The sequence below is a fragment of the Choloepus didactylus genome, chromosome 20, assembly GCF_015220235.1.
Source record: "Choloepus didactylus isolate mChoDid1 chromosome 20, mChoDid1.pri, whole genome shotgun sequence".
In the NCBI taxonomy this organism is placed as follows: domain Eukaryota; kingdom Metazoa; phylum Chordata; class Mammalia; order Pilosa; family Megalonychidae; genus Choloepus; species Choloepus didactylus.
The window spans coordinates 46,828,793-46,851,896 of NC_051326.1; the positions used below are offsets into that span (position 1 = coordinate 46,828,793).

The 23,104-nt window shown below is 38.6% G+C and overlaps 1 protein-coding gene across 1 annotated transcript; it reads right to left on the reverse strand.

The window, feature by feature from the left end:
• Positions 1 to 314: 314 nt before the first annotated feature.
• On the reverse strand, positions 315 to 9,518 carry ALKAL2 (ALK and LTK ligand 2). Its single transcript, XM_037812850.1, is given in 6 exon segments — positions 315 to 840; positions 4,216 to 4,281; positions 7,429 to 7,509; positions 7,600 to 7,653; positions 9,068 to 9,119; positions 9,121 to 9,518. Coding segments are annotated over 5 exon segments (459 nt in total). The 5' UTR covers positions 9,328 to 9,518; the 3' UTR covers positions 315 to 840; position 4,216.
• Between the last annotated feature and the right edge of the window lie 13,586 nt (positions 9,519 to 23,104).

Below are 23,104 nucleotides of genomic sequence, written 5' to 3' on the forward strand. Positions count from 1 at the left end.
AATATTTACTACCAGATCAGGTCCTATTGGGGTCTTGCTTAAGAAATCCTGTCACTGCTCTGTAATGGCCTCTACTGTTAAAAAAAAATGAATTTAATTGTCCCTTACAGGGATTTTTAACCTTTTAAGTTCTATTTATTTATGCTTTATATATTCTGTAGCATTCTGTTGGTGTAATAATTTGAATTGATTTGTAGAACAGGGATTTCCAGTAATTAACTTATTAGAGAGGAAGTAAAGAATCACCTCGAAGACAATTCATTATAACAAACACTTTAGTTATTGTGTTTATTTACAGTATTTACATATTGCACAACAGCTGGAATACTAAATTTACATTTATTATACAAAGAACAATTGAAATTAGCCTTGATTTGGTTGTTCACAGATTTACACTCTGCTGTCTCCAAAATATGACTGATGTTTTCTTTTTCATTCATGCAGTTTCAAATAATACTCTGGAAATTTAATTTCAAAAATGTCAAACCATAGTATACACTATATGAAAATATAGTTCCAGGTTCTGCTTATGTTTCTAAAGAAATATTCTCTGCAATTTCAACTGGTCAGGAAAAAGTATCATTTGTGGAACTACACATTAAATGTGGAGTGTTATCTTTTCCTAAAACAAAGAGTGGTATTACTGTAAGGTATACTAATGTACAGACATATTTGCAAACTGCCAACAACATACAAAACTCAAAGGAATTATGGAAGTGTCTGCAAAAATAAATCTCTTGTTCACAAGGGAATATATTTATAAAGTTAAGATCTATTTTTCTGTTGGTTTCCAAGGCACTTTGCATGGTTCTTGGTGTGTTGCTCCTTTACCACTCATTGCTGAAAATAAAGACATTCATTGTATAATTACTTGGTGTCATATAACTATTTCTATAAATTAAAATTATGTAACAACTTTTTTATAAACATGAAAAATATCAATGTCCATATATATTTCTCTGTTCCAAAGAAGTATACTCTATTTTGTTTTGGAAAATAACTTAGTTATGTAGTTATGTATCTGCCGTATAATTAGTACTCAATTTACTGAAGGAATGTAAATCAAATAAAAGTGAATGTTTATTAATGTTTAACTTAAGGAGAAGTGTTTGGTCTTGATATTTGTGCTGTAGTTAAAATTCTCTAATTCAGTCTACAGTGACTTAAAATTTGTGGCAGTCCTGAAAGTAGCTGGATTTGTTGGTTTACACCATTAGTGTTAACTGATAATTTAATCAAGATTAAACACCATTCTTTTTTCATAATACTCCATATAGAGCTAAGCCATTAGTATACAATTCTTTTTAAAAATAATGGTAAAATAAACTCAAGGTTATTAAGATTAGACCGCATTTTGTAGACTAAGCTGGAGTTGTCCTTGGTACTTGTTACTCGAAACCACATTTCTTTGAAAATATTCCAGTACTAAGACTTAAAATAGCTTATCTGTAAATCCAGATTAATGAAGTGTGTGTGTGTGTGTGTATGTGTGTGAACATCTTTTTGTGACAGGAAGATTAGCTAGGAATATAAAATTTCTGTTTGATTTAAGGAGGTCAGTTAATGAGCTTCAGAAAGAATAAGGCAAAGGGAGTTCTCTCTGAGATAGCATAAATGTGTAGAAGTAAGTCACTGTGCTAGGACCCCTTTCAGTACCTGCTTTTCTCAGATTCTGGACCATTAAGAAAATAACATTTTCTGGTGTAGAAAGGAATCTTAATCTGCCAGTTCTGTGATGTTTTCATGTGTTAGGATTTTAGAAGAAAAGTATTTGGGTACAGTGGCATGATATTACTTGGTTTACTGCCACACTGGAGTAACAAATGGGAAAACCAATTGTTAACCAGTAAAGTCTATTTTAGTGTCTTCTACCACCATAAAGTGATTCATGTGTGTTACCATTATTCTCCAGAATATCTTTCTTTAAAGTCTTAAACCAAGTCGCAAGGTAGTAGATAAACTCAGCTATTTATTTTTTGCTCTCAAGTAAAAAGAGTTTGCTATCTCAGACTTCAACTTTTGAATTTATAAAAAAATTCTTAAAAAATAAATGTTATGAGATTAACAGAACTATCAGTGTCTTAAACTTTACCAAATTTTGGCCAAAATGAATAGTTACTAAGGGTTGTAACAACCATGGCTATCGTGATGGTGACCTCTTTTTTAAATTAATGCAGTTTTATTGAGATATATTAACATAATGATGGCATTTCGGGAGGATATAAATTTCTAGACACATCTTAATCCTTTTACATTTAACTAATATATTTTATTTTTCCAGTTAGGTCATAATTTAGGGGCTTAGCGTGGGTGGTTCTCAAAGTGTAATGTTAATTATCAATGCCATTCCACAAGGCAACAATTACTATACATGCCTTATAACGTAATGCCAGGACTTGTGAATACCTAATCATTATCTCTTTTTCTTTACAGTCTTTCTGTGAAGAACCACACTAGTATCCATTTTGTACTTGGCAAAGCAGTGATGTGCCCATCTTGCAATGGATATCACTCTTACTAGCCATTCCACATAAGCATTAGTTCCATTGATGATGACTACTGTTGCTCTTTGGTTTAACTGCAATTAATTTCTCTCCAGGAGTAATCAAATGAGGAAAAGTTGTAGATTGATTAACTAGGAAAGTGATAGGAATAATGTGGACGGTTTTCTTTTTTAATAGATGTAGAGATAGGGGAATTGCTATCGCAACTTGTAAGTCAGTGCATTTTTCCCCCCAAGGGTCTGTCTGGAAGCAGTGATGATTTAACCATAAGGTAGACACTTAATAAGAGTATCATTTTCATCTAGCGTACCACCTTCAGACACAAAAATAAACATCCATTCATTGCTTTTTGTTGTTTTGTCTTAAAGGGCCTTTCCTATGTGCCACATGGGCAATGGACTAGAAACTGAACAATATTAAGAAATGAAGGCAGGAGGTAAATTATTAATAACATTTCCCAGTTTTGACGTGCACAAAAACCCACGTTTTCTCTTGCCCTCTTCCCCCCATAGACCTTTCAGTGAATGCATACAAAATTCATAGTCATCCATTTACATTATATCTTGCTTCATTCCCCCAGTTTTAGTCCTCATTTATTACTAGTACTTCTGATAAATTTAAAGTAGATTCTGATGGGGTTAAAAATGATGCTAAGGATGATATTAATCACGTGCCATGTTTGAAGTCAACATTTACTCTATATGCCTAATACAGAAGTGCCAGGACTTTGTCTCAACTTTCATCTGCTGCTATCTAAATATTTATAAGCATTGCCTTTCTTTTCCATAGTGAGTGTATCTGTGTAGGAAAGAGAGCTACTTTTACCCATTTTACATGAGGGAAATTAGACTAACTGCTAGAAAGTTACAAAATTATCTCTCTGACAGTGTTTTCTAGTCAGCTAGTAAATTTTCTGGGAAAACAGCCTTTTGAGGGCAGAAACCATGCCTTAATTATTGTGGTTTCTCAAGCCTCTAACAGTGCCTAACACACAAAAGAAATAATTATAAAATTGGTGAAATTAAAATTTCGTGTTGCTCCATGGCATTTATGTCAGGAAAATAAAGCTATAACTTTTCAGTTCTAGCATGTGCATGCCTGACTTGGTATTTTATGTTACATACCAACCCTCAAAGGCCAAGGTAAAAAATTGAATTCATAGCCTCTTGAATTGTGTTTATATTTTTGCTATTAGAGGCTATGGGAAAATAACTTTGATAGATTTAAAGAGGACAGCTATTCTCTATAAGCTTATTTGCATAATGATAGAATCAAATTCAGGTATATTTATTAGATATGTCTATAAAGTTAATATCAGTATGGTTAATCATATACTTTATAAGTGTCAGTGATTGAGTAAAAGCCTAAAAGTGAATAGCCATAATTTTAAATATGCACCCCAACTTCTGCATTAAGTCATGTGCTGAAATTAGCTAAAATGTGTTTCACATTAGCATATACTTAGTGCCAACAATATCATTATATGAATAATTCATAATGGCTGCTTGGGGCATTGTTTATAGGACGTCAGGGGCCTCCTTTTACTTATGGCCAATATTTTAAGATATATTAAGTTTTAAATAAAACTCAAAACTAAGTCTACCTTAACCAAAGAATGAGTCTTTCTGAAATCCCATGAATTTTTCATTTCCCAAACAGGATTCGATCTTAGTTATGTGGGCCAATGCAATTCTGCTGTCAGATAGCTTACCTTATCCTTCCATGCACATTGGACTGACAGCCAACCGAGTAAGAAGCCTGGCACATCTTTTATAGTCTATAATGGAAGGAAATCACAGAATCTTGTTGGTTACTTGAACACTTCTTTATAAATGGAATAGCCTTTTATTTTCTGCAAGTATACCAATGGGAGAAGCTACTTATTTCTATAAATATTCAGAATTCCCTGAAAGCAATTTGGAGATTGTTATCTGCATTCACAGGCTCCAAGTTGTTGATTTACTATTTTATGATATTTCAAGGGACATGGCAGAAGTTAAATAATATAATTGGGGGGGGTGGAGGAAGGAGGAGGTAAAGGCAGAATCTACTACAGAGCAAGCTGCTCTTTTTCTTTGGCTATTGTCTTATCAGTGGCTACCAGCTTGCATCAAAATAACTTTAGTTTTGCTTTGTGGGGAGATAAGGTCTTTCCATACTCTTGTATGTAACTTTTAGGTTATGTGAAGACTGAGTCCTCATTTCAGTTGATCAAAATAAAGCCTTCATTGAAATTCTAAAGAAAATGGGTCGAAATTCAAGTCACAAAGCAGAGAGAACTAGAATGGATGATGAATAGAAGTAATTAGGTAATTCTGAGCAGATACTGATTTTCTATGTCATTTTATATAATTTTCCATTTTACTATTCTGATAGGTGCTGCATTAGTGAAAATAAGTGAGAAAGTTTTGTGCTCATGTCCCTAAGTTTATTTCCTCAAGGTGAAGTTCTGTGGAGAGCTGTAGTAGTTTACAAATTACCTAAATTTATTTCTCAAGAGTAGCAAAATTCTATTTAAAAATGAAAGTTTGTACTCTTAACTGATAATCTGAATGAAAAAGTAAATTGGCATCTGTATAAATCTGCCAATATGTTAAACAGATAATTATTTTAAAATACTTTTAAAATATTCAGAACACAAGTTAGCTTGGGTTCAAAGGAAAAAAACGATCTAGCAGCTGGGAGCTGGGTTATCTAGATACCTATCTTTATTGCTCTTTATCAGTTGTGGCACATTTTTAGAATATAATTTTCCTAAATAGATCACATCATGGATGCAGTATGTTGTGTAAATTCAAGAGCTGATCTGATCAAAGACTGTCAATACGTCTATTAGTAACATACTAAGAAATCCTAAAATTGACCACATATTCTCACTAAATTTAAATGTTCTCAAGGCAGTGCTTCTCAAATGTTAACGTATGTTCAAGTAATCTGGGATCTTAATCCAATACAGTGCAGATTTGGATTCAGTAGGACTCGAAAGGGACTTCTGGTCCGGGGACCACATTCTTAGTACAAAGGCTGTATGGTTCTTTTCACTTGTAACATGCCAAGATTTTATGAATTTTCTTTTATACAAATTAAAGCCCCATTGCAGTGGTCCAACGTCAGTTCTCCAGGTACTTATGGGCTAAGAAGCAGAGACCATGTAAATAGCCCTCTTCTCATTGTACAGCTCTGTCAGGCCCTTGAGGAGTTGTAATTTTACCCGCATCACAGCCTTACTTTATGGATGACCAGGAGTCTTGGATAATGAACAAGAAGAGGTAGCAAATGTGGGGAATAGTGTTGTGTACTGGAAAAGGATTTGCAGAGTCAGAACATGAGGTTATAGCCCTACTTCCGCTGTGTGACAGTACACTAACAACTTAAGCTCTTTTTTTCTCATCCATAGATGAAAAGATTAGATGTAATTACTCCTAAAATCACTCACAAATGGGGAATCTTTGATTCTATGATGGTAAGTCAATATTTCATATAAAAATATATAAACATCTAAGTAAAAATGAGGTTTCTGGCTCCAGGAAGCAGGTTAATTGTTCTCATTCAAAAGGTGATTCCATTTCAAAGGAAGGATATAAGCAAGTAGTGGTGTACTAAGTAGACATGGCATGAATGAAAGGGTGGGTCTGTAGCATAGTGCTCGAAAAATATAAAAACAAAATTCCTTAGGAAATGTTTGCTGCTTGCCTTGGAGTGAGAATGGTGTTATGGTTAAGAATGTGGATAGGTCTTCATTTGAATCCCAGTTGTTGATGCTTGTTGTGTGATATGTTTGACTCACCTGTAAGTCAGTTTTGTGTGTAATATGTACTTTACTGGACTGCTATAAAAATGAACTGATAGGATGTTTGTGAATGTGCCAAGCAAAGTACCTGTCATATAGTAGTTGTTCTAATTGTTCTAGAAATGACAGCTATTGTTATTTGGTGTAATTTTGTTGACTAAACAGAAAAAACTCACGTCAGGTACATTGGCTCTTTTTTTTTTTTGAAGGCAGGGCAGGCAAGTCTAGTCTGCTGACCAGATTTGCTGGTCCCCTCTGTATATCTATTAAAATAGTTAATAAGATATCTGGTGTATCTGCATGACTTTCTCTTGCAAGCCTTAAAATGACATTAAGATCTTAGTCCCTACAAAAAGGTTAGTTTTGGGCTCTAGCAGATGTCCCAGTAACTAATAAATCATTTGTACTTATTATGCATTGTGTAAAGAGAAGGACCCTCTTTTGTGGGGAAATAAATTCATTTTGCTGTGAACAGACTCCCAGAAGAGAGAAGAGAATGACAGGACACTGCTATAAGAAATCTACAAGTGGAAAGAAAATTGCAGCTGAGAGCTAAACTGATGAGGACAGCTACGCATTTCTGAACTAGTGATGAAGGTAGCCAGAAAAACAATATTGAAATAACGATAAAATTCCTGGATGATGAGACTGTAATTGCTGATGGAAACACTGCCTGTTGAGGGTAGTGGGGATGGTCAACCAGAATGGTTCAGTTCAATCTATTTTACATCCTCAAGTATAGCAACTCGGCAGTAGTCATTTTAGCAAGTCATTCTTAACATTTGTTTGACTGTCATAGTTCAATAGATACAAATACAGGCACACTGCCAAGGAGTTATAAACAAAACAAGAATGTGAATCAAAGATTTCAGCCCATTCCAAGGACTGATTAATTCCCATGAAAGTCATTTTCAGCTTTGCCATTAGGTGCTGAGAATTTAGTTACCTTCTTCAGTGGTCTGGACACCCTTGTCCCTACCTAAATCTATAGTTAAGAAGGAATATATGTTAGCAAATGTGTATTTTAGAAGGCAGGGTCCTATTTAATTAAATGAAAGGACATTAAGTACGTTTCAGGGAATCATCTACACTGTACAAGTATTTATAAAGCAATTCACAGATGCTGCCACTTACATGCAGGAATGGTGCAGTCTCTGGTGTTGTGATAAAGTCTATGAAAGTGTTTGCTGCACTTTGGACTAAAATAAAGTGGACCTACAACATAGAAGGAGAAAACAGATCATGAGAATTCAGCAAGATGGAAAGGAACTCAAGGAGAGGTCAAGGAATGAAAAGAAAACTTACCTGTAAGGTGTTTTAAGAACTTGTCCTTCATTCTTAGATCTCGAGGAACAATTTCTGTTCAAAAGGAAAGAAGTGAATTACGTTGCCTGAAAGAAGCATTTTTCCCCCATGTGATCTTAAGTGAATGTTGAAAAAAATTATTGGAAACCGTGTATTGGCCATATTACTTTGCACTAAATAAAACATACTGGAGCCTCCTCTGATTGTTATACATGCATAATGTGAATCCAGGGACATAGTTTTAGCTGCTCACAAAGCCCTGATATTATCTCTCAAATCTTTAACACCAGGATAGGTGTTAGATGATGAAGTTATATGGTGAAAAAGGTTATTTCTGACCACAAGCTTCCAGTGAATAAATCATTTTTAGATACTTTCATTTTGAAGAGCATGGGAATCAAATCCCACAACCTCTCAAAGTTCTAGGAAGAAAACCTGATCTTTAAAACCAAAAAAAAAAAAAAAAATTATTACAGAATTTTACTTTTTCTAGCTATATATTTAGAAGAAAGGTTGAATGCCTTAAAAATCACCTGTTATGAGAACTGGTGTAAATGAATGAGGTATACATTAGTTTGATTTGTAAGATAAAAATAAAATTCCTAGGGAAAGACTCTTCTAAGCAAACTTCTTTTACTAGCATATCTTTTGTTCTGCACTTGGTAAATAGCAGTGGTTTCACTGCTTGCAGCCTTTGTTTGTGCTTTGTTTATTCACAGTCATCTTTAATCATTTTCACTTATCTGTTCTGGACCAGTATCTTAGTGATGATTGTATGTGATGTCACACTTTATTTACTTTACCATAAATACGCCTTAGCTCCTTCCCACATCTCGTGTGAAGAGAGAACAAGTCCATCCGTATCTTGCTCACTTGTAAGGTTTAGACATCTCCCTAATGTCAGTCTTCATTTACTCCTAACTTTAGTCAGTCTATATAAAATTGACCTTCTCATACTTGGCCTAATTGTGTCATGAAAAACATTAAAAGCTTACATGCTTTCCTCAGAGATTTCCCATGGGGCAGTCACTCTGGGAAAAGCTCTACCATAGAGGGAGAGCTCTGAAACATTTCTTTTTCAGTTGCAACTGCTTCGCTGAAAATATTTTCATTTCCAAAATAATACTCCAGTTCTGTGCAGGAATCCTGGCATAGGTAGCACTTCATATGGCTTAGAAGTGGATTAATGACGATTATGTGAGCTATCTACACACAGACCTACTTTTTTCTATTTTCTTCTTCATTTTTAAAATGTCTCCTAATGTTTTTTAAAAATCAGAATTGATTTCTCTTTTTAAAATGTGTTTTCTCATAGACAATTCTACTTCCAACAAAACATAATTTCTCCTAGTGTCTTCTTAGATATGAAAGATAGGCAGACATACTAAAGATTGAAGTGTTAAAAGTAGTTCGTGATGACACAGACACGCAGAGACTTGAGATAAATATAATGTGGAGACTGACTTACCAACTCTTGGCTCCTCAGGATAAACTCCGTAGTCAGTGACCTCCCTACGGCCCCAAAGTATAGTCGTGTTTGCTGAAAATCTGCAATCTCTTGTATTCCCCCAAGTGGTATTTTTTAAGTTCCTGAATGATCTCCATGATGAGATTTAAAAGAGTCTGTCTGTCCGTGATTTCTCGAGATTCAGTTCTCCCCCGGCAAGGTCCCACTGTCATCAGCAAGAGCACAAGCCCCAGGAGGACAGGACGCCTCGGTCCACTCATTTCAATTTGCACAGGAAGCCTTAGGATGGTGCGTTAAGTTAGGAATGAAGCTGGAAAAGATTCCAACACCCTCTCCGGGATCTAGGTTCACTGAAAGAAGAAGGGGATGGCGGTGGAGTGGGGGAGACAGAGAAAGTCAGAGGGTTGGCGGGGGAGGGGAAGAGAAAACTCTGTAAAATGATCAGGGGAGAGAACCGGGAGGGAGAGAAAAGTGGCCAACTCCCCGACTCCACTGTGGTCAGATCCGGCCACCTGGCGCTGGGAGGCACCCGCGTCCGCAGGCCCCTCGGCGCTCCCCTGCGTCGCCAGCCCGGAGCACCGCTCTCCCCCACCCCACCCCACCGCCCCCCGGAAGGAGCCGCGCGCGAGGCGAGCCTGGGCGCCTCCAGTGCCCCGAAGAAGGGCATCCGTAAAAGTTCCGGGGCCGGGGACTGGCGCTGAGGTGTCGGCTCCCCGCCGGGCGGCGCGGCCCCGCTGCAGACCTTCCTCCGCCCAGTGGGGCGGGAGGGGCAGGTGGGGCGGGGAGGGGTCCATAAGGGACAGTCGCTGAGGTTTGGTTGGGGTCTCCACCAGGACCCCCGCCCCGCGATCCCACTCTACAGTGAGAAACACAGTAATTCATCATGAGATTTTAAATTCCGGTCCCCACCATCCCCCCGCCCCCAAATGCCCTGGCTAAATCGACTTTTCCCTCTATTTGGCTCTTTCCCTGAGTCTCACTCACACCCGCATAGCCCCGGTAACTTATCTAACTGTGTATCCCAATATCAACACAACGTGTTTTGCCTTTTCTTTTTCAAAAAAATACATTATATTTAGAAAGTAAATGAGGCTCTGGCTAGCTTATCTGCCTGCAGGGTGAACATTCTGAAGTGGTTTCAACCCACCCAACCCCCCTTTTATGCGTCCCCGACCCCCTCAAAAAAAAAAAAAAAAAAAAAAGCACCCATGCAGTTTGGATAAGTAGGTGGTCATGCGCCCAGTTTGGGGTTCCTCAAATCAAGTTTCTAAGCCTTTTGGTTCGGTTACGTCGCCCTCCTGGGGACCTGAAGTGACAAATGCGCCCTGCCAGAACCCCTTTCCGCGGCCCAGACGCAGTCTCCGAGGCGGAGGAACCGCGCGCCTCGAGCGCCCTTCCCCGCGCTGGCGCGGCTGCTGCGGGGCACCCGGGGACCGGAGCGCGGCGAGGCGCTCGGTAACCTCGGGCGCGGAGAGGGTGGCCACCCGCTTCCCCATCCACCTAGGTGCCCGGCGCCGCGCCCCCTCGCCCCGGCCGCGTCGGTGACTGCCAGGCTTCTTGAAACCCACTCGCTCCTCGGCTGCGGGGCAGACGCTGGCGACGCGGGAAGCCAAGAGCCGAGGGATAGGGGCGCCATCCGAGACGCTTTGCGAATTACTTCTACCAGGGCCACTTCCAGCCTGCTGGTCATTTGCACGTCGGAGCTGCGCCAAGCGGCCGGCGCGGGGTGGGGGACGGCGAGCCGGAGCCCGGGAGTTACCTGCCTCGGCGCCCCCGGAGCCTCAAACGTCTGCCTAGACGGCTGGGCACTGTCCGCGCCGGCCCGGAGCCGTGGCGCGCGCCCCACTACTCCATGCCCCGCGGCGCGTCGGCTTATATAGCTTAGAGATGCGCGGGAGCCGCGGCGGTCAACTCCAAGTGGGTGGAAAACCAAGGCAAGTCCGCGCGGCCGCCTTCGGAGTGAGTGCTGTCGCCCAAGTTCCCTTCTCGGAGCCTCCGGGCAGGGTCGGTTCGGCCGCTTCTTATTCTCGCGCCCGCGGACGTAAGGCGTGGGTCCCCCGAGGGTTCAAAAGCCAGAGTCTTTAATTAGAAGCTCGTTAAGAAGCCGCTGAAATATTCATACTCTTTTGTGTGGATCTTCGTCAGACAACCCCCCCCCACCCGCGCCCCGCCACAATCTCTCCCTCCCCCCGTTTCTCTCTCTCAGTCTATTTCCCTCCGTTCCTGTCACTTGTGACAGGATGAGAAGAAACGCCTTTACCAGGAACTTGGATCTGTTTTTGTCTAAATGTAGATCTAAGGGCTATTAAAAAAGGAGCGGCTGCCTGATTGCCTCGACATTTAATAAGTCAATTAAAGTCTGTCTATTTTGGAGGGATCAGATGGCGTCGCTGGGGAAACCACTCGAAGGACACTGCACGGTCCCAAGTCCTGGGGCCCGGGTGAGCGCCCCCTGCCCAAGGCCGCTCTTCGCCGAGTGCAGGGGAACAGCAAGGAGGGCCAATGGGGCTTGAAAACGGCTTGTCAGAGGGATAAAGAGGCAAAGAGAAACAAAATAGATACTTCAGGAAACCTGGAGTTGCACACAGCAGACTGACAGAAAGGTGTATGCAGAATCCCCCTGCCTCCCCATTCCCGTGTCCTCTTACTAGAACTACCGGCTGTATCTATGCCTGTGTGAAAGCAACCAAAGACTGACTGGTTTGCAGGTTAACACTAATATCAGTCCCTTTCGAGACGTGCTGCCCCAGCTACCCCGACTTTACCTGTTAATCCTTGGCTTGATCTTTCTTTTCACCTTCCTCTAAAAAATCTGCAGCCCCGAAATCTCTGACCTCCCCTGCTTGGGGCACTTACCTCCAGGCTAATTCTGTAAGAAGTTTTGGTTCTTTGGACGTAGGCACATTTGTGAGAGTTCAACCGTTTACCGCCTTAATTTTTTTTTTTTCTTGTAAAATGTATTATCAGTCAATTGAGCACTTTCCCATTTTATTGGCACTTTCTGGGCAAGAGCTGGAAGTCCTCCAAGACAGAGGATCTAATTGGGAAAGGTGTTCTAAGTATAATACCAGAAAGGGAGAGTGTGGGTAAGAATTAAAAGCCTCCGCCATTAAAAGGGGGCGGTTACACTGTGGCAGTGACACAAAAGATGCTGCCAGAGTGTGTGTGTATAAGACTGTATGTATTTCACTGAGATAGAAAAGGCTCTTAGGGTGCTGGATTTTCCAATAACTCTCACTGTATTTTCTCTTTCTCTCTTTCCCGTCTTTCTCAATCACCTCCCTTGGCGTGGTCTGTTTCCTCTGGAAGAGAATGTGTTTGGCAAAGAGAGGGTGGCGTAAACAGAGTAGAGACAGAAGATATTAAAATCTAGCCTCTCTTCTTTTTGAGTACATGTTTATACTTTGCTTTCTTTAAAAGCAAATGGTTTGATTTCATGGTGAACTGTTTTGTTTTTATTTTTGTTTTGCAACCAATATGACGAAGACATGAAAGTTTCTGTTAAAATATATTCAGAAAAAAATGAAAATTCATATCAAACTGATCTTAGGTAGATACAATGAGATCTTTTCCTCTCTGCCTTTCCCCCTAGCTATCAAAATAAATGTAAGCTCTTCTTGCAAGAGCGACGCCTAGTGACGGGAACTTTCCTCTTGCTGACTTGCAATCCCTTGTCTCATTCAGCATCCATCATTTACCCTGGCCCGTGTAGGGGTGCACGTTCCAGCAATATAGAAGCGTGTAAAGCTTCTATTGTTGTAAAAATATTTTGTTGTAAAACTGGATTAGGAAAAAAAAAACAAAACCTTGCCGTGATGAAGAAAGCCAACAAGAAATTGACCCAATCACTTATTACTTTAAATGTATATAGAATCTTTTCTTTAAATAGTATTTCCCTAAACTAAAGCTAGATTTCTTCTAAGAAATACCAGTAAGACATACCTCTACTCCCCCAGAAATTCTACCAACCAAAGAAACCTTACCAGTCATTAGTATTATCCTTTTTTTCTTTTACAGTTTTTAATGAGACTGACAAGTGGATTCTTTGTGAATAAATCTCAGGACACCTTTCCACCACCCATTTGTGTGTGCTGATACTTCCGCCCAACCCACTAGGTAACTTCATGCATAAACAATGACAACATAACTTGTGCTTGGTTGGTATTTGGATTTCAGATGCCTGACAATTAAGAATCAGACAATTCATGTATTAATTCATTCATCTTTGCAAAGCTCTGTGCTGAAATGAATATAGATGCTTCTCATTTTATATGCCAATTTTGCATACTTTAACAATTTGTCCAATTGATAAAAGACTGCGCTGATTTATTAAACTGTACTGAAGTTTTCAATTTATAGCGTTGTCAGGATAAATGCCTTGGCGTTTTTCAAACACCAGTCATATGTATTTTATGCCCATTATTGACACAATCTGATTGACTAAATTGATTGGCTATCTTGGTTAAGGAAAAGTAAAGCATATACAAGCTTACATGAAAATTTGAATTTGTATTTGGCAAATCGCTTGTTCTGTCGGTTTCTTTTCCTATAAAACGAGGGGGTTGGATGATCTCTGAAGTCTCAAATATAAAATTCTATGTTACCAAAAATGTCTGAAAACAAAATGCAATGTTTCCTACAAAAAGTTGAAGGTAATTCATTTGAAATCATCACTGTAAGTTTCACCACCTGTTTTCAGGCAAGAAGAGGTAATATATCCATATTAAATAATTTAATTCCTTCCTTTCGTAAATGAACAACTTTCTACTATAAGCCAAAAATGATTAGAGAGAAAATTAAGCATCAAATTACATTCTAGAATTACTGGAAAAAAGCAATCAATAATTTCCTTTGCTGGATTTGATTTAGTTTTGCTTTCATTTTGAGAAAACTATATTGGACCATAGGAAGTAAACTAACCAGAGAGGGAAAAGTTGTTTTGTTTAATTTACTTTTATTGTACATCTGTGCAATGAGATGGGCAAGCTATTTTTTTCAAGTTATAAACTGTATAAAGCCCCAAGTTTCAACTCCAACATTTTTCTTTTCTTCTGCCAAAGTAGATATTTTGTTTGAGATGATCATTATCTGCCTTCAAAGACTTTTAAATAGATATTTATCACTACATGTTTTAAAATGAATGTTGTATTTGTTCAATCATTATGTTAGTAATTTAACAATCTCTCATTAGAGAGAAAAATAATTGCCTTTTATAAAGGATAACATTACATGTGTTAAGGAAATATTGCTTAATATTTGATGGTTCCAACTTCTGTTATTTCTACTATGAATATATTATTATTGAGGTAAATGACATGGTGGAATTGAAGCCTATAGCATCCTTTGGGATTTGCTCTCTACAGCTGCTCATTGAATTGTAACTTGAAGGTCTTCACCTTTCTGTGTATACCTTGTATTGCATAATAGGGAAGGGACTGAGACTGTGGAACTGTAACCCATAACAATTTTTGAAATTACCTATATAACTGCTTGTTGAGCTGTACATCAAAAGTTGATACCTTTCTTTATGCATGTTATATTTTACAATAATGGAAATGGCTGAAGTGGTTGAGCTGTGACCCATGACATTCTTTGAAATTTGCTCTCTAACAACTTGTGAAATCGTACTTTGAAAATTTTCATTGTTATGTATATATGTTAAAGTTTAATAAAACAGCAACAACAACAACAAAAAACAAATGCAATACATGGGAAAAAAGAAGATGGCTGAGTGAGACAGTTCAAGGCTCTGTCCCCCGACTGAAGCTTTGAACAACCAGCAACAACTGGCAGAAACATCTTTCTAAAAGCTTCAGGAAACAGTTAAAGTTGCAGTAACACGGTGAGCATCAAATCAAGAAACAGGGCACTTAAAAGCAGTAGGATCTTGTGGTACCCTGGCTGACTTCTCCCCCATCCTCCCACTGGCTTGGTGCACAGCTGGCCCATGCTCCTAGTGTGGATCCCTGGGGTTGGTTCTGCAGGGAGCAGAGTAACTCTCATTCACATACTGGGAGTCTGTCTGGTAGTGGCCTGAGGGACTCAATGTCCCAGAACTTGCCCTGCATGTAGAAAGAGGCTCATCAAGCTCTCCTACAGAATGCTGTGGGAAAGCAGTCAAGTTTTACTGCTTAGGGCAAAGAATTGTGGGCTTTAGGAGATACAGTGCAGTACCTGGGACCTTGAGGAAACTGTTTTCTAGGGATGAGGGGACATCTGTATCTGTGTAAAAGGAAAATGTGGAAAAAGAACTAAGGAAATCAGTTAAATAATGAACCCAGAGAATATCAATAGAGAGATGAAAATTAAGAAATGGAATTAAACAGAGCTGAAGATCAGAGTAACAGAAGTTAAAAATTCCCTAGAGTGGTTCAACAGTAGATTGGAGCTGGCAGAAGAAAGAATCAGGGAATTTGAAAGTAATACAATTGAAATCATTCAGTTTGAGAAGCAGGCAGAGAAAAGAATGAAGAAAAGTGAACAGAACCTGAAGAAATTGTGGGACACCATCAAACACACCAATATACTCATTGTAGGAGTCCCAGAAGGAGAAGAAAGAGAGAAAGGGGCAGAGAGACTATTCAAAGACACAATGGCTGAAAACTTCCCAAATTTAATGAAAGACATGAATATATACTCCAAGATACTCAGCAAACTCCAAACAGGATAAACCCAAATAGACCCACACCATACCATGTTATAATGAAACTGTCAAATGCCAAAGGTATAGAGAGAAGTCGGAAAGCTGCAAGAGAGGAGCAACATGTCAGATACAAGAGAGCCTCAAGACAATTAAGTGCCAATTTTCATGAGAAACCATGGAGGTAAGAAGGCAGTAGGATTACATACTTGAAGTGCTGAAAGCAAAAAACCAACAACCAAGAATTCTGTATCCAGCAAAACTTTCAAAAATGAGAGAGGGATTAAGACATTCGCAGGTAAAAGCTGAGGAGTTTGTCACGACTAGACCAACCCAACAAGAAATGCTAAAGAGAGGTTCTGAAAGTTGAAAGGAAAAGACTAACTAGCCAATTGACTGAAGCCACATGAAGAAATAAAGATTTCTGGTAAGATAATGACACCAGTAAATAAAATTCCAGTACTATTATATTTTTTATTCATAAGTCCCCCTTTTACTTCCTACAGGATCTAAAAGGCAAATTCATAAAATGTAATGATGAATCAATGGTTTTAGACTCAATATATGAATATGTAATTTGTGAGAAGAACCTCGTAAAGGTGGGAAGAAGTGGGTATAGGAACATAGTTTATGTATGTGATTGAAGTTGTTAAGTTGGTCTCAAAGCAAATGAGATTGTTCTAGATTTAGGATGTTAAATTTAACACCCATGATAACTGCAAAGAAAATATCAGAAAATTTGCAAACTCATAGAGACAGAAAGTTAAGGACAGGTTATCAGGGTGGGGGCAGGGGCAATAAAGAGTTAATGCAAAATGAGTATAGGGTTTCTGTTTGGGGTAGAGGGAAAGTGGCAGTAATGGACGTTAGTGAAGGTACTGCAACACGTGAATGTGACAAATCCCAACTAATGGTGTGTCAGGAGGGATTAGGATGGGAAATTTTATATTGAATATGTTTCCACAATTTAAAAAAGAAGGAACAACTAAAGAGATAATGGCAGATAAATGCAATTCATGATTCTGGATGGGCTCTAAGAATAAGGGAGAAAAGGCTCAAAAGGACATTATTGGGACTTAAGAAAAAAATGGAATATAAAATGCAAGCTTTATATTAATGTTAAATCTCTTGAACTTGATAACTGAACTTAAGGTAATTACATAAGTGAAATCCTTATTTGTAGGAAATGTACAGGTAAGTATTATGTGTTCATGGAGTATGGTGTATGCAAACTGCCCTCAAAAGCTAGGTAAATAGATCAATTGATTGATCAATTGATCAATCATTAGAGAGATAGAATGATACAGAAAAGGTGGCAAAATGTTAAAACTGGTGGTTCTGGGTATCTGGGGATAGGGATTTGGGGGGTACATTGGCATTCTCTGTATTGGGTTTGTATTATTTTTGCAACTGTCCTGTAAGTTTGAAATTACTTCAAAATAAAATGTTTTAAGAAAGAAAAATACATTATTAATATGCTAGGAATGTACAAGAAAATGTATAAAGCATCTAGGAAGATAAGTTCTCTAAGAGGACCAATCTTCCTAGTATAAATGTAACTCCTTAAAAGTAATAATGTATGCAAGATATCTAGCAGTTTTGCATACAAGATATCTTGCTGGTCTTGCCATTTCTGGATCCAAAGCACCCCATGGCTTCTACAATGTTCATGCCCTCTTTCACCTTGCCAAAGACCACGTGCTTGCCATGCTACCACTCAGTCTTAGCAGTGCAGATGAAAAACTGGGAACTGTTTGTGTTGGGTCCAGCATTGGCCATGGAAAAGATGCCAGGACTGTATGCTTCAGGATAAAGTTCTCATCATCACACTTCTCCCTGTAGATGGACTTGCCACCAGTGCCATTATGGTGGGTGAAGTTACCCTAGCACATAGATCCAGGAATAATTCTGTGAAAGCAGGAACCCTTATAGCCAAATCCTTTCTCCCCAGTGCTCAGAGTATGGAAATTTGCTGCTGTCTTTGGAACTTTGTCTGCAAACAGCTCCAAGAAGACCTGCGTAAGGGCTTGCCAGTCAATGGCAACGTTGAAGAACACTGTGGGGTTGACAATGGCTGCAGGCAGGGAACTGTGGCAGCTGGCGTTGTCATCTGCAAGGTCTTATTGTCATTCTTTCTGCCTGTCTCATGGCCAAGCCAAAAAGACTTATTCATAGGTGAAGTGTAGACTTTACCTTGTTTCTTCGAACTGGCTTAGTCACAAAACCCAGCTAGAAAGGAGGTCTCAAGGCACCTTTACATTTATCTGCTCTTATAGAGGCTCCAACCTAGCACACTTTTGATGGCACCCGAAAGAATAAATTTGAACATGCATACCCATCAACAGCATGTTAAAAAAAAAAGGCCCTGCTATTTTGTTAAAAAAACCATCTCAGTGTTAGGAACACTCAAATGTATTCATGGGATTGTGGAAATACCTTAACAAAAATCTAGTCATATATATTGAGGAAAACACCAATATATCTACATTCAATCTATTTTCTGGATTTCTTTTTTTCTGCAAGATATCAAATATACTGATAGAAATGTCACATTTATTGTTCCAGGGTCATGTAGAGATTTCAAAAATGCCATCAAGGTATCATGTACCAAAGATATTCTCAAACCAAGTTGTATAATCATTAACAAATAATTAATACAATAAAACTTTATTTCCCTCAAGTTACAGCCTAATATATCAGGGTGATCTGATGAGCTGAGTGATCTGCTTCATTAGTCACTCAGGCTCCACCCTCTCTTAGGATCTGGAAGTCCTCTGCTGGGTCTTCTCCATCTGGCTTGAGTGGGTGGGAAGAGAGGAAGTGTGTAAAATTTAGTGGGATTTGTTATGAGCCATGCCTGGAGGTGGCATACATCATTTCTGACTATATTCTATTGGTCAGCGTTCAGTCAAATGCTTTTCAGCACAAAAATTCCATGTTGTAGTTCACAGTAGGTAGGTTCAAAGTCAATGTGAGTGAGAACAATATGCTTTCTTCAGAAAACTAATGCTTGTTATGGTGTTTTCTTTTCTCTTAAGTACTTCAGGAAGAAATGGTATTCAGTTTCTAACCCCTGGCCCAGGGTCTGGGGCACTGGCCCATCCCCTTGTGGATAATTAGGTAGAGAGGACTGTGCTCCAGTAAATAATCCTCATGCAAGGGAGACTCTCGGCCCTTTTCCCTAGTGTTTCTGGATCTCCTCTCCACAAAGAAGTAGGGTAACTCAGGATAGAAAGGAGGTCCTGTAACATTTGCTTTCATCTCTGAAACCACTTCTGGTGTTAGCATTAATGCTGGAGCCATACTGATCTACTCATAAATTCATGCCTACAGGACTTTTACACAAACTGTTCCTTTTCCTGAGACATCTTTCTTTCCCTCCTTCTACCCCTTGCTTTCATTGACTAACTCTTACTCATCCTTATCCTTGGTTTAGGTATCATATCTGCTGGGCTCCTGACCTCTGTAAACTAGGTTTGGTGCTCCCATTGCATCCCATGCTTATTCCTTTCATACTATCAATCTCGTTTATTCAGTTTAGTCTCCTAATATATCCTAGTTTACTTTTCTGTCTCTTCCATTTAGACCATAATATTCTTGAAGGCCAGACGACTTGTTCACCATTGTATTACCAATGCTTGGTGTAGTGTATGTAGAGAGTGCAGTATGCATGAAGTGAATTTTAAAAAAAAAAAAAAAAACACTGGTATCATTTATTTTGACTGACAGAGGCTCACAAATCATTATTTAAACAAATATTTATTGAGTACCTATTCAATGAAAATCAGTGTTGTAGAATGATAAAGATAATTTGAATGTGAGCCGTCTTTTCAAAAAAGCATACAATCATGTATAAAGACATGACCAGTATACTGTTACTCATAAACAATAACATCCTGTTGCAGGTACCTGGAAAGACTTTTTAGGGAAAGTGACATTTGAAATGCATTTCAATGATGGGTAAGAGTTGCTCATATTGAGTTAGGGGTAGAGCATCCTGGACAGAAGGAAATATATAAGTGCAGTCCCAAGGTAGGAACCCCCAGAAAGTCAGTTTGGCAAGAAAGCATAGGCTGTATGAAAGGGGAATAAGGGAGATACAATTGAAAAGTCAGCTTTACTGATTTCTACTTTCTTTCAGGATTGTAGCATAGTAGAGTGGAAAAGAACATGAGTTTTGGAGACAAATATAGATTTAAGTTTTGATTTCCTGCTCACCAGTTTTATGAATTTAAGCTAGTTTCTCCACCTCTTTGGGCCCAGTTCCTTCACCTATAAAATAGAAATGACAGGAGTACTTACTTCTGACAGTTTTATGAATATTAAATGAGATAATATATGCTAACTTTAGTACAATGTCTAAAGAATAAAAATAAAAGGATTAATAGTTGCTGACAATTATTATGTCTTCCACATTGTGTATTGTCCTGTCTTTTTTTCCCCTGTATTTTGTCATTTCTTATAATATACCATGAAATAGAGCATCATCCAAATCCTTTAGAGTGTCTGGGGCAGCAGATTTTGTGACTTGTTCACAGCTGCATAGAAAATCTATAATTATGAAATGGACTGAAATATCCTGAATCAGTAACTGTCCATGTGACTGGCCAGCACTCAGTCCCATGGATGAGGGCTAGCTGCTACTCTCTGAGGCAGTACACAGCCTTCTCTTAAGTGAAGATCATATATATGTATAGTTGGCTGCAGATATGCTAGGAATATGAATTCATAAGAACTGTTTATTTTTGATCACTGACCCTTACTTATATTCATGGGAGCACTTGAATACAATAACACTGCTTCTTCTGATTTTTTGCTACTATTATAATGCAGTCCATTAGGCAAAGAGGATTTGGGATACTTGGCACCCATCAAATAAAGACCATTTTCTGTTCCTGATAGAACTTAGAGATTAAGTGGATGTCAAACAGAAACAGTTCTATATATCCACTAAGGAAGAGAGAATCCATGCTAAGAAACTTTGATTCACACATACACATTCAAATGCCATTGCTTTAAGTTCTTACATGCTCAGGAAATAGAGGTGAGAGTTTCTGCCCTCAAGAAACTCCAACTCAAGGGGTGACAAACATGTAAAATATAATTACATGATGGTGAACACAAAGTAAGTGGTGGATTGATTCTTGAAGATGATGATATAACTATATAGCTTACATGGTGTGACTGTGTGATGGTGAAAACCTTGTGGCTCACACTCCCTTTATCCAGTATATGGACAGATGAGTAGAAAAATGGGAACAAAAATTAAATGAATAGTGGGGGGGAGATGGGGGATAGAATGTTTTGGGTATTCTTTTTTACTTGAATTTTTATTCATTTTTTTTTTGGAGTATTGAAAATGTTCAAAAATTAATTGTGGTGACGAATGCACAACTATATGATGGTACTGTGTACAGTAGATTGTACACTGTGGATGATTGTAGGGTATGTGAATATAACTCAATAAAACAGAATTTTTTAAAAAGTGAGTGGTGGATCATAGGGAGTGTAGTTCGTGTGGATGGGGACTGGGCAGAGGGGGTGTCAGAGAGTCCATGGTCATTGGGATTAATTTATGGATGAAGAAGAGGAGGGAAGAAACAAGGGCATGTGTAAAGGGCATCAAAGTAAAGTAGAATCAAAGACCATGGCATATTTGGAAAATCTGAGGCATCATTTCTGGAGTAGAGTGTAAGAGAGATAATGAGAAGACCTGATGCTGAGTCCAGTTCATAGAAGGCTTTATATGCCATCCTCAGTTCTTTGAACTTTATCCTGTAGTTTTTGAAAAACAATTGAAGAGTTTTAAGCAGGGGGTAAACACAATAAGATTTATGTTTTATATAGATCACTCTAGTGGTAAATATGGAAAATGAACCATAAGAGTTTGAGTGTGGAGACAGATCATGTATTCATTCAATCAGTCAGACATTTATTCTTTAAACATAGAGTTATTGACTGTTCAGTATATGTTAAGCACTACACAAGTTACTGCATATATAACAATCCCTACCCTTATGTAATTCTCTTTCCAGAGAGAGAGAAAACATAAGTAAATAGATAAATGAATATAATTAAGGGCAAGCTATAAAAAGTACAAGGAAGAAAGAAGGAAGAATGAAAGAAGAAAAAACTGCTGAGATAGAGATAAGGGCAGGGGAGGGGAGAAGTCATCTCTAAAGTGAAGGCCTTTGGACTAAAGCCTAAAGAATGGAAGCAGCCAGCTTTTAAAGTCATATAAGTGAATAAATGAGGATGTCCAGATGAGGGTGTGGAGATGATGACGGAGAGCAGAGAAAGACTTGGGCTTCCTAAGGAAATTATCTTTTTCTTTATTGTTTCATACTCAGATTGGTATTCTCAGTGTTGCACAATTCTGTAAGTTCATTCGAAAGCATAGTGGGGAAAAAAAGAATGTAAGCTGGAATGTGGAGTTGCTTATACGGTAACTCCTTCATTCATTCATATTGATCTTGTGCCTTCTGCATGCTGAGCCCTGGTTCCTAGAAGGTTTAGGAAAACTGCAGTGAGCAAAATAAGTTCTTGTTATTTGACTTATTTCATATGTAATTTTAGCCTACTTCTAACAAGAAACAGGCAATTTATAAAAACAAATACAATACAAAATAAAACTTTTTGTAGAAGCAGATCACCCATATTCTACTTTGTCTGGGGACAGAGGATCACATGTCACACAGCCAGACCATGTTTTTGCTGCTACGTGTGTAGATGGGAACACATTGCTGAGGTGATTGCTTAGCTTAGGAGCAAACATATTTACCTTTACTGTGCACGGATACATAGCTACTGGGCATGTGCACCATGTGTGCTTTGCACCATTAAAACATAAAATATATAACCCTTGAGAAGGACCTTCAGATCCTTCCAGCTCAGTGTTCCCTTCTTTAAAAAGCCACTAAGGGACAAGATGCTGAAAGGCATGCTTCTTATTACTTTTGATATTAACCTCAGAGTGGCCTCAGATCATCCTGATCTTGCTTTGTATCCTTTTAGGTTATTGTCGATAAATGTTGGAGCCATTCCTCATGTATATCTTTTGACATTTTTACATCTATAGTCTGTTTCACCTCTTGCGGTGGTTCCATAAGTATACTTTTCATTGAGTAAAGTACTTTCTTTGATTCATCCTAAACATAATTCAAAAGCCAAAACATAATTCAAAGGATGTCTCTTTGTCCTTACATGCTGGGATCTAGTACAAAATTCCAGAGGAAGCAACATGGGTATGGTTAGCTTCAGAGCGAAAAGGCTTGAAGTCAGAAGACGATCAGGCAGAAAGCCAAAAGAGCTGGACTGACTCTGATACTTCTCATTGTGGCCTGACTCCCTTAACCTACATGGCCCTTCATTTCCTTGTCCATGAAATGGATTGTTAT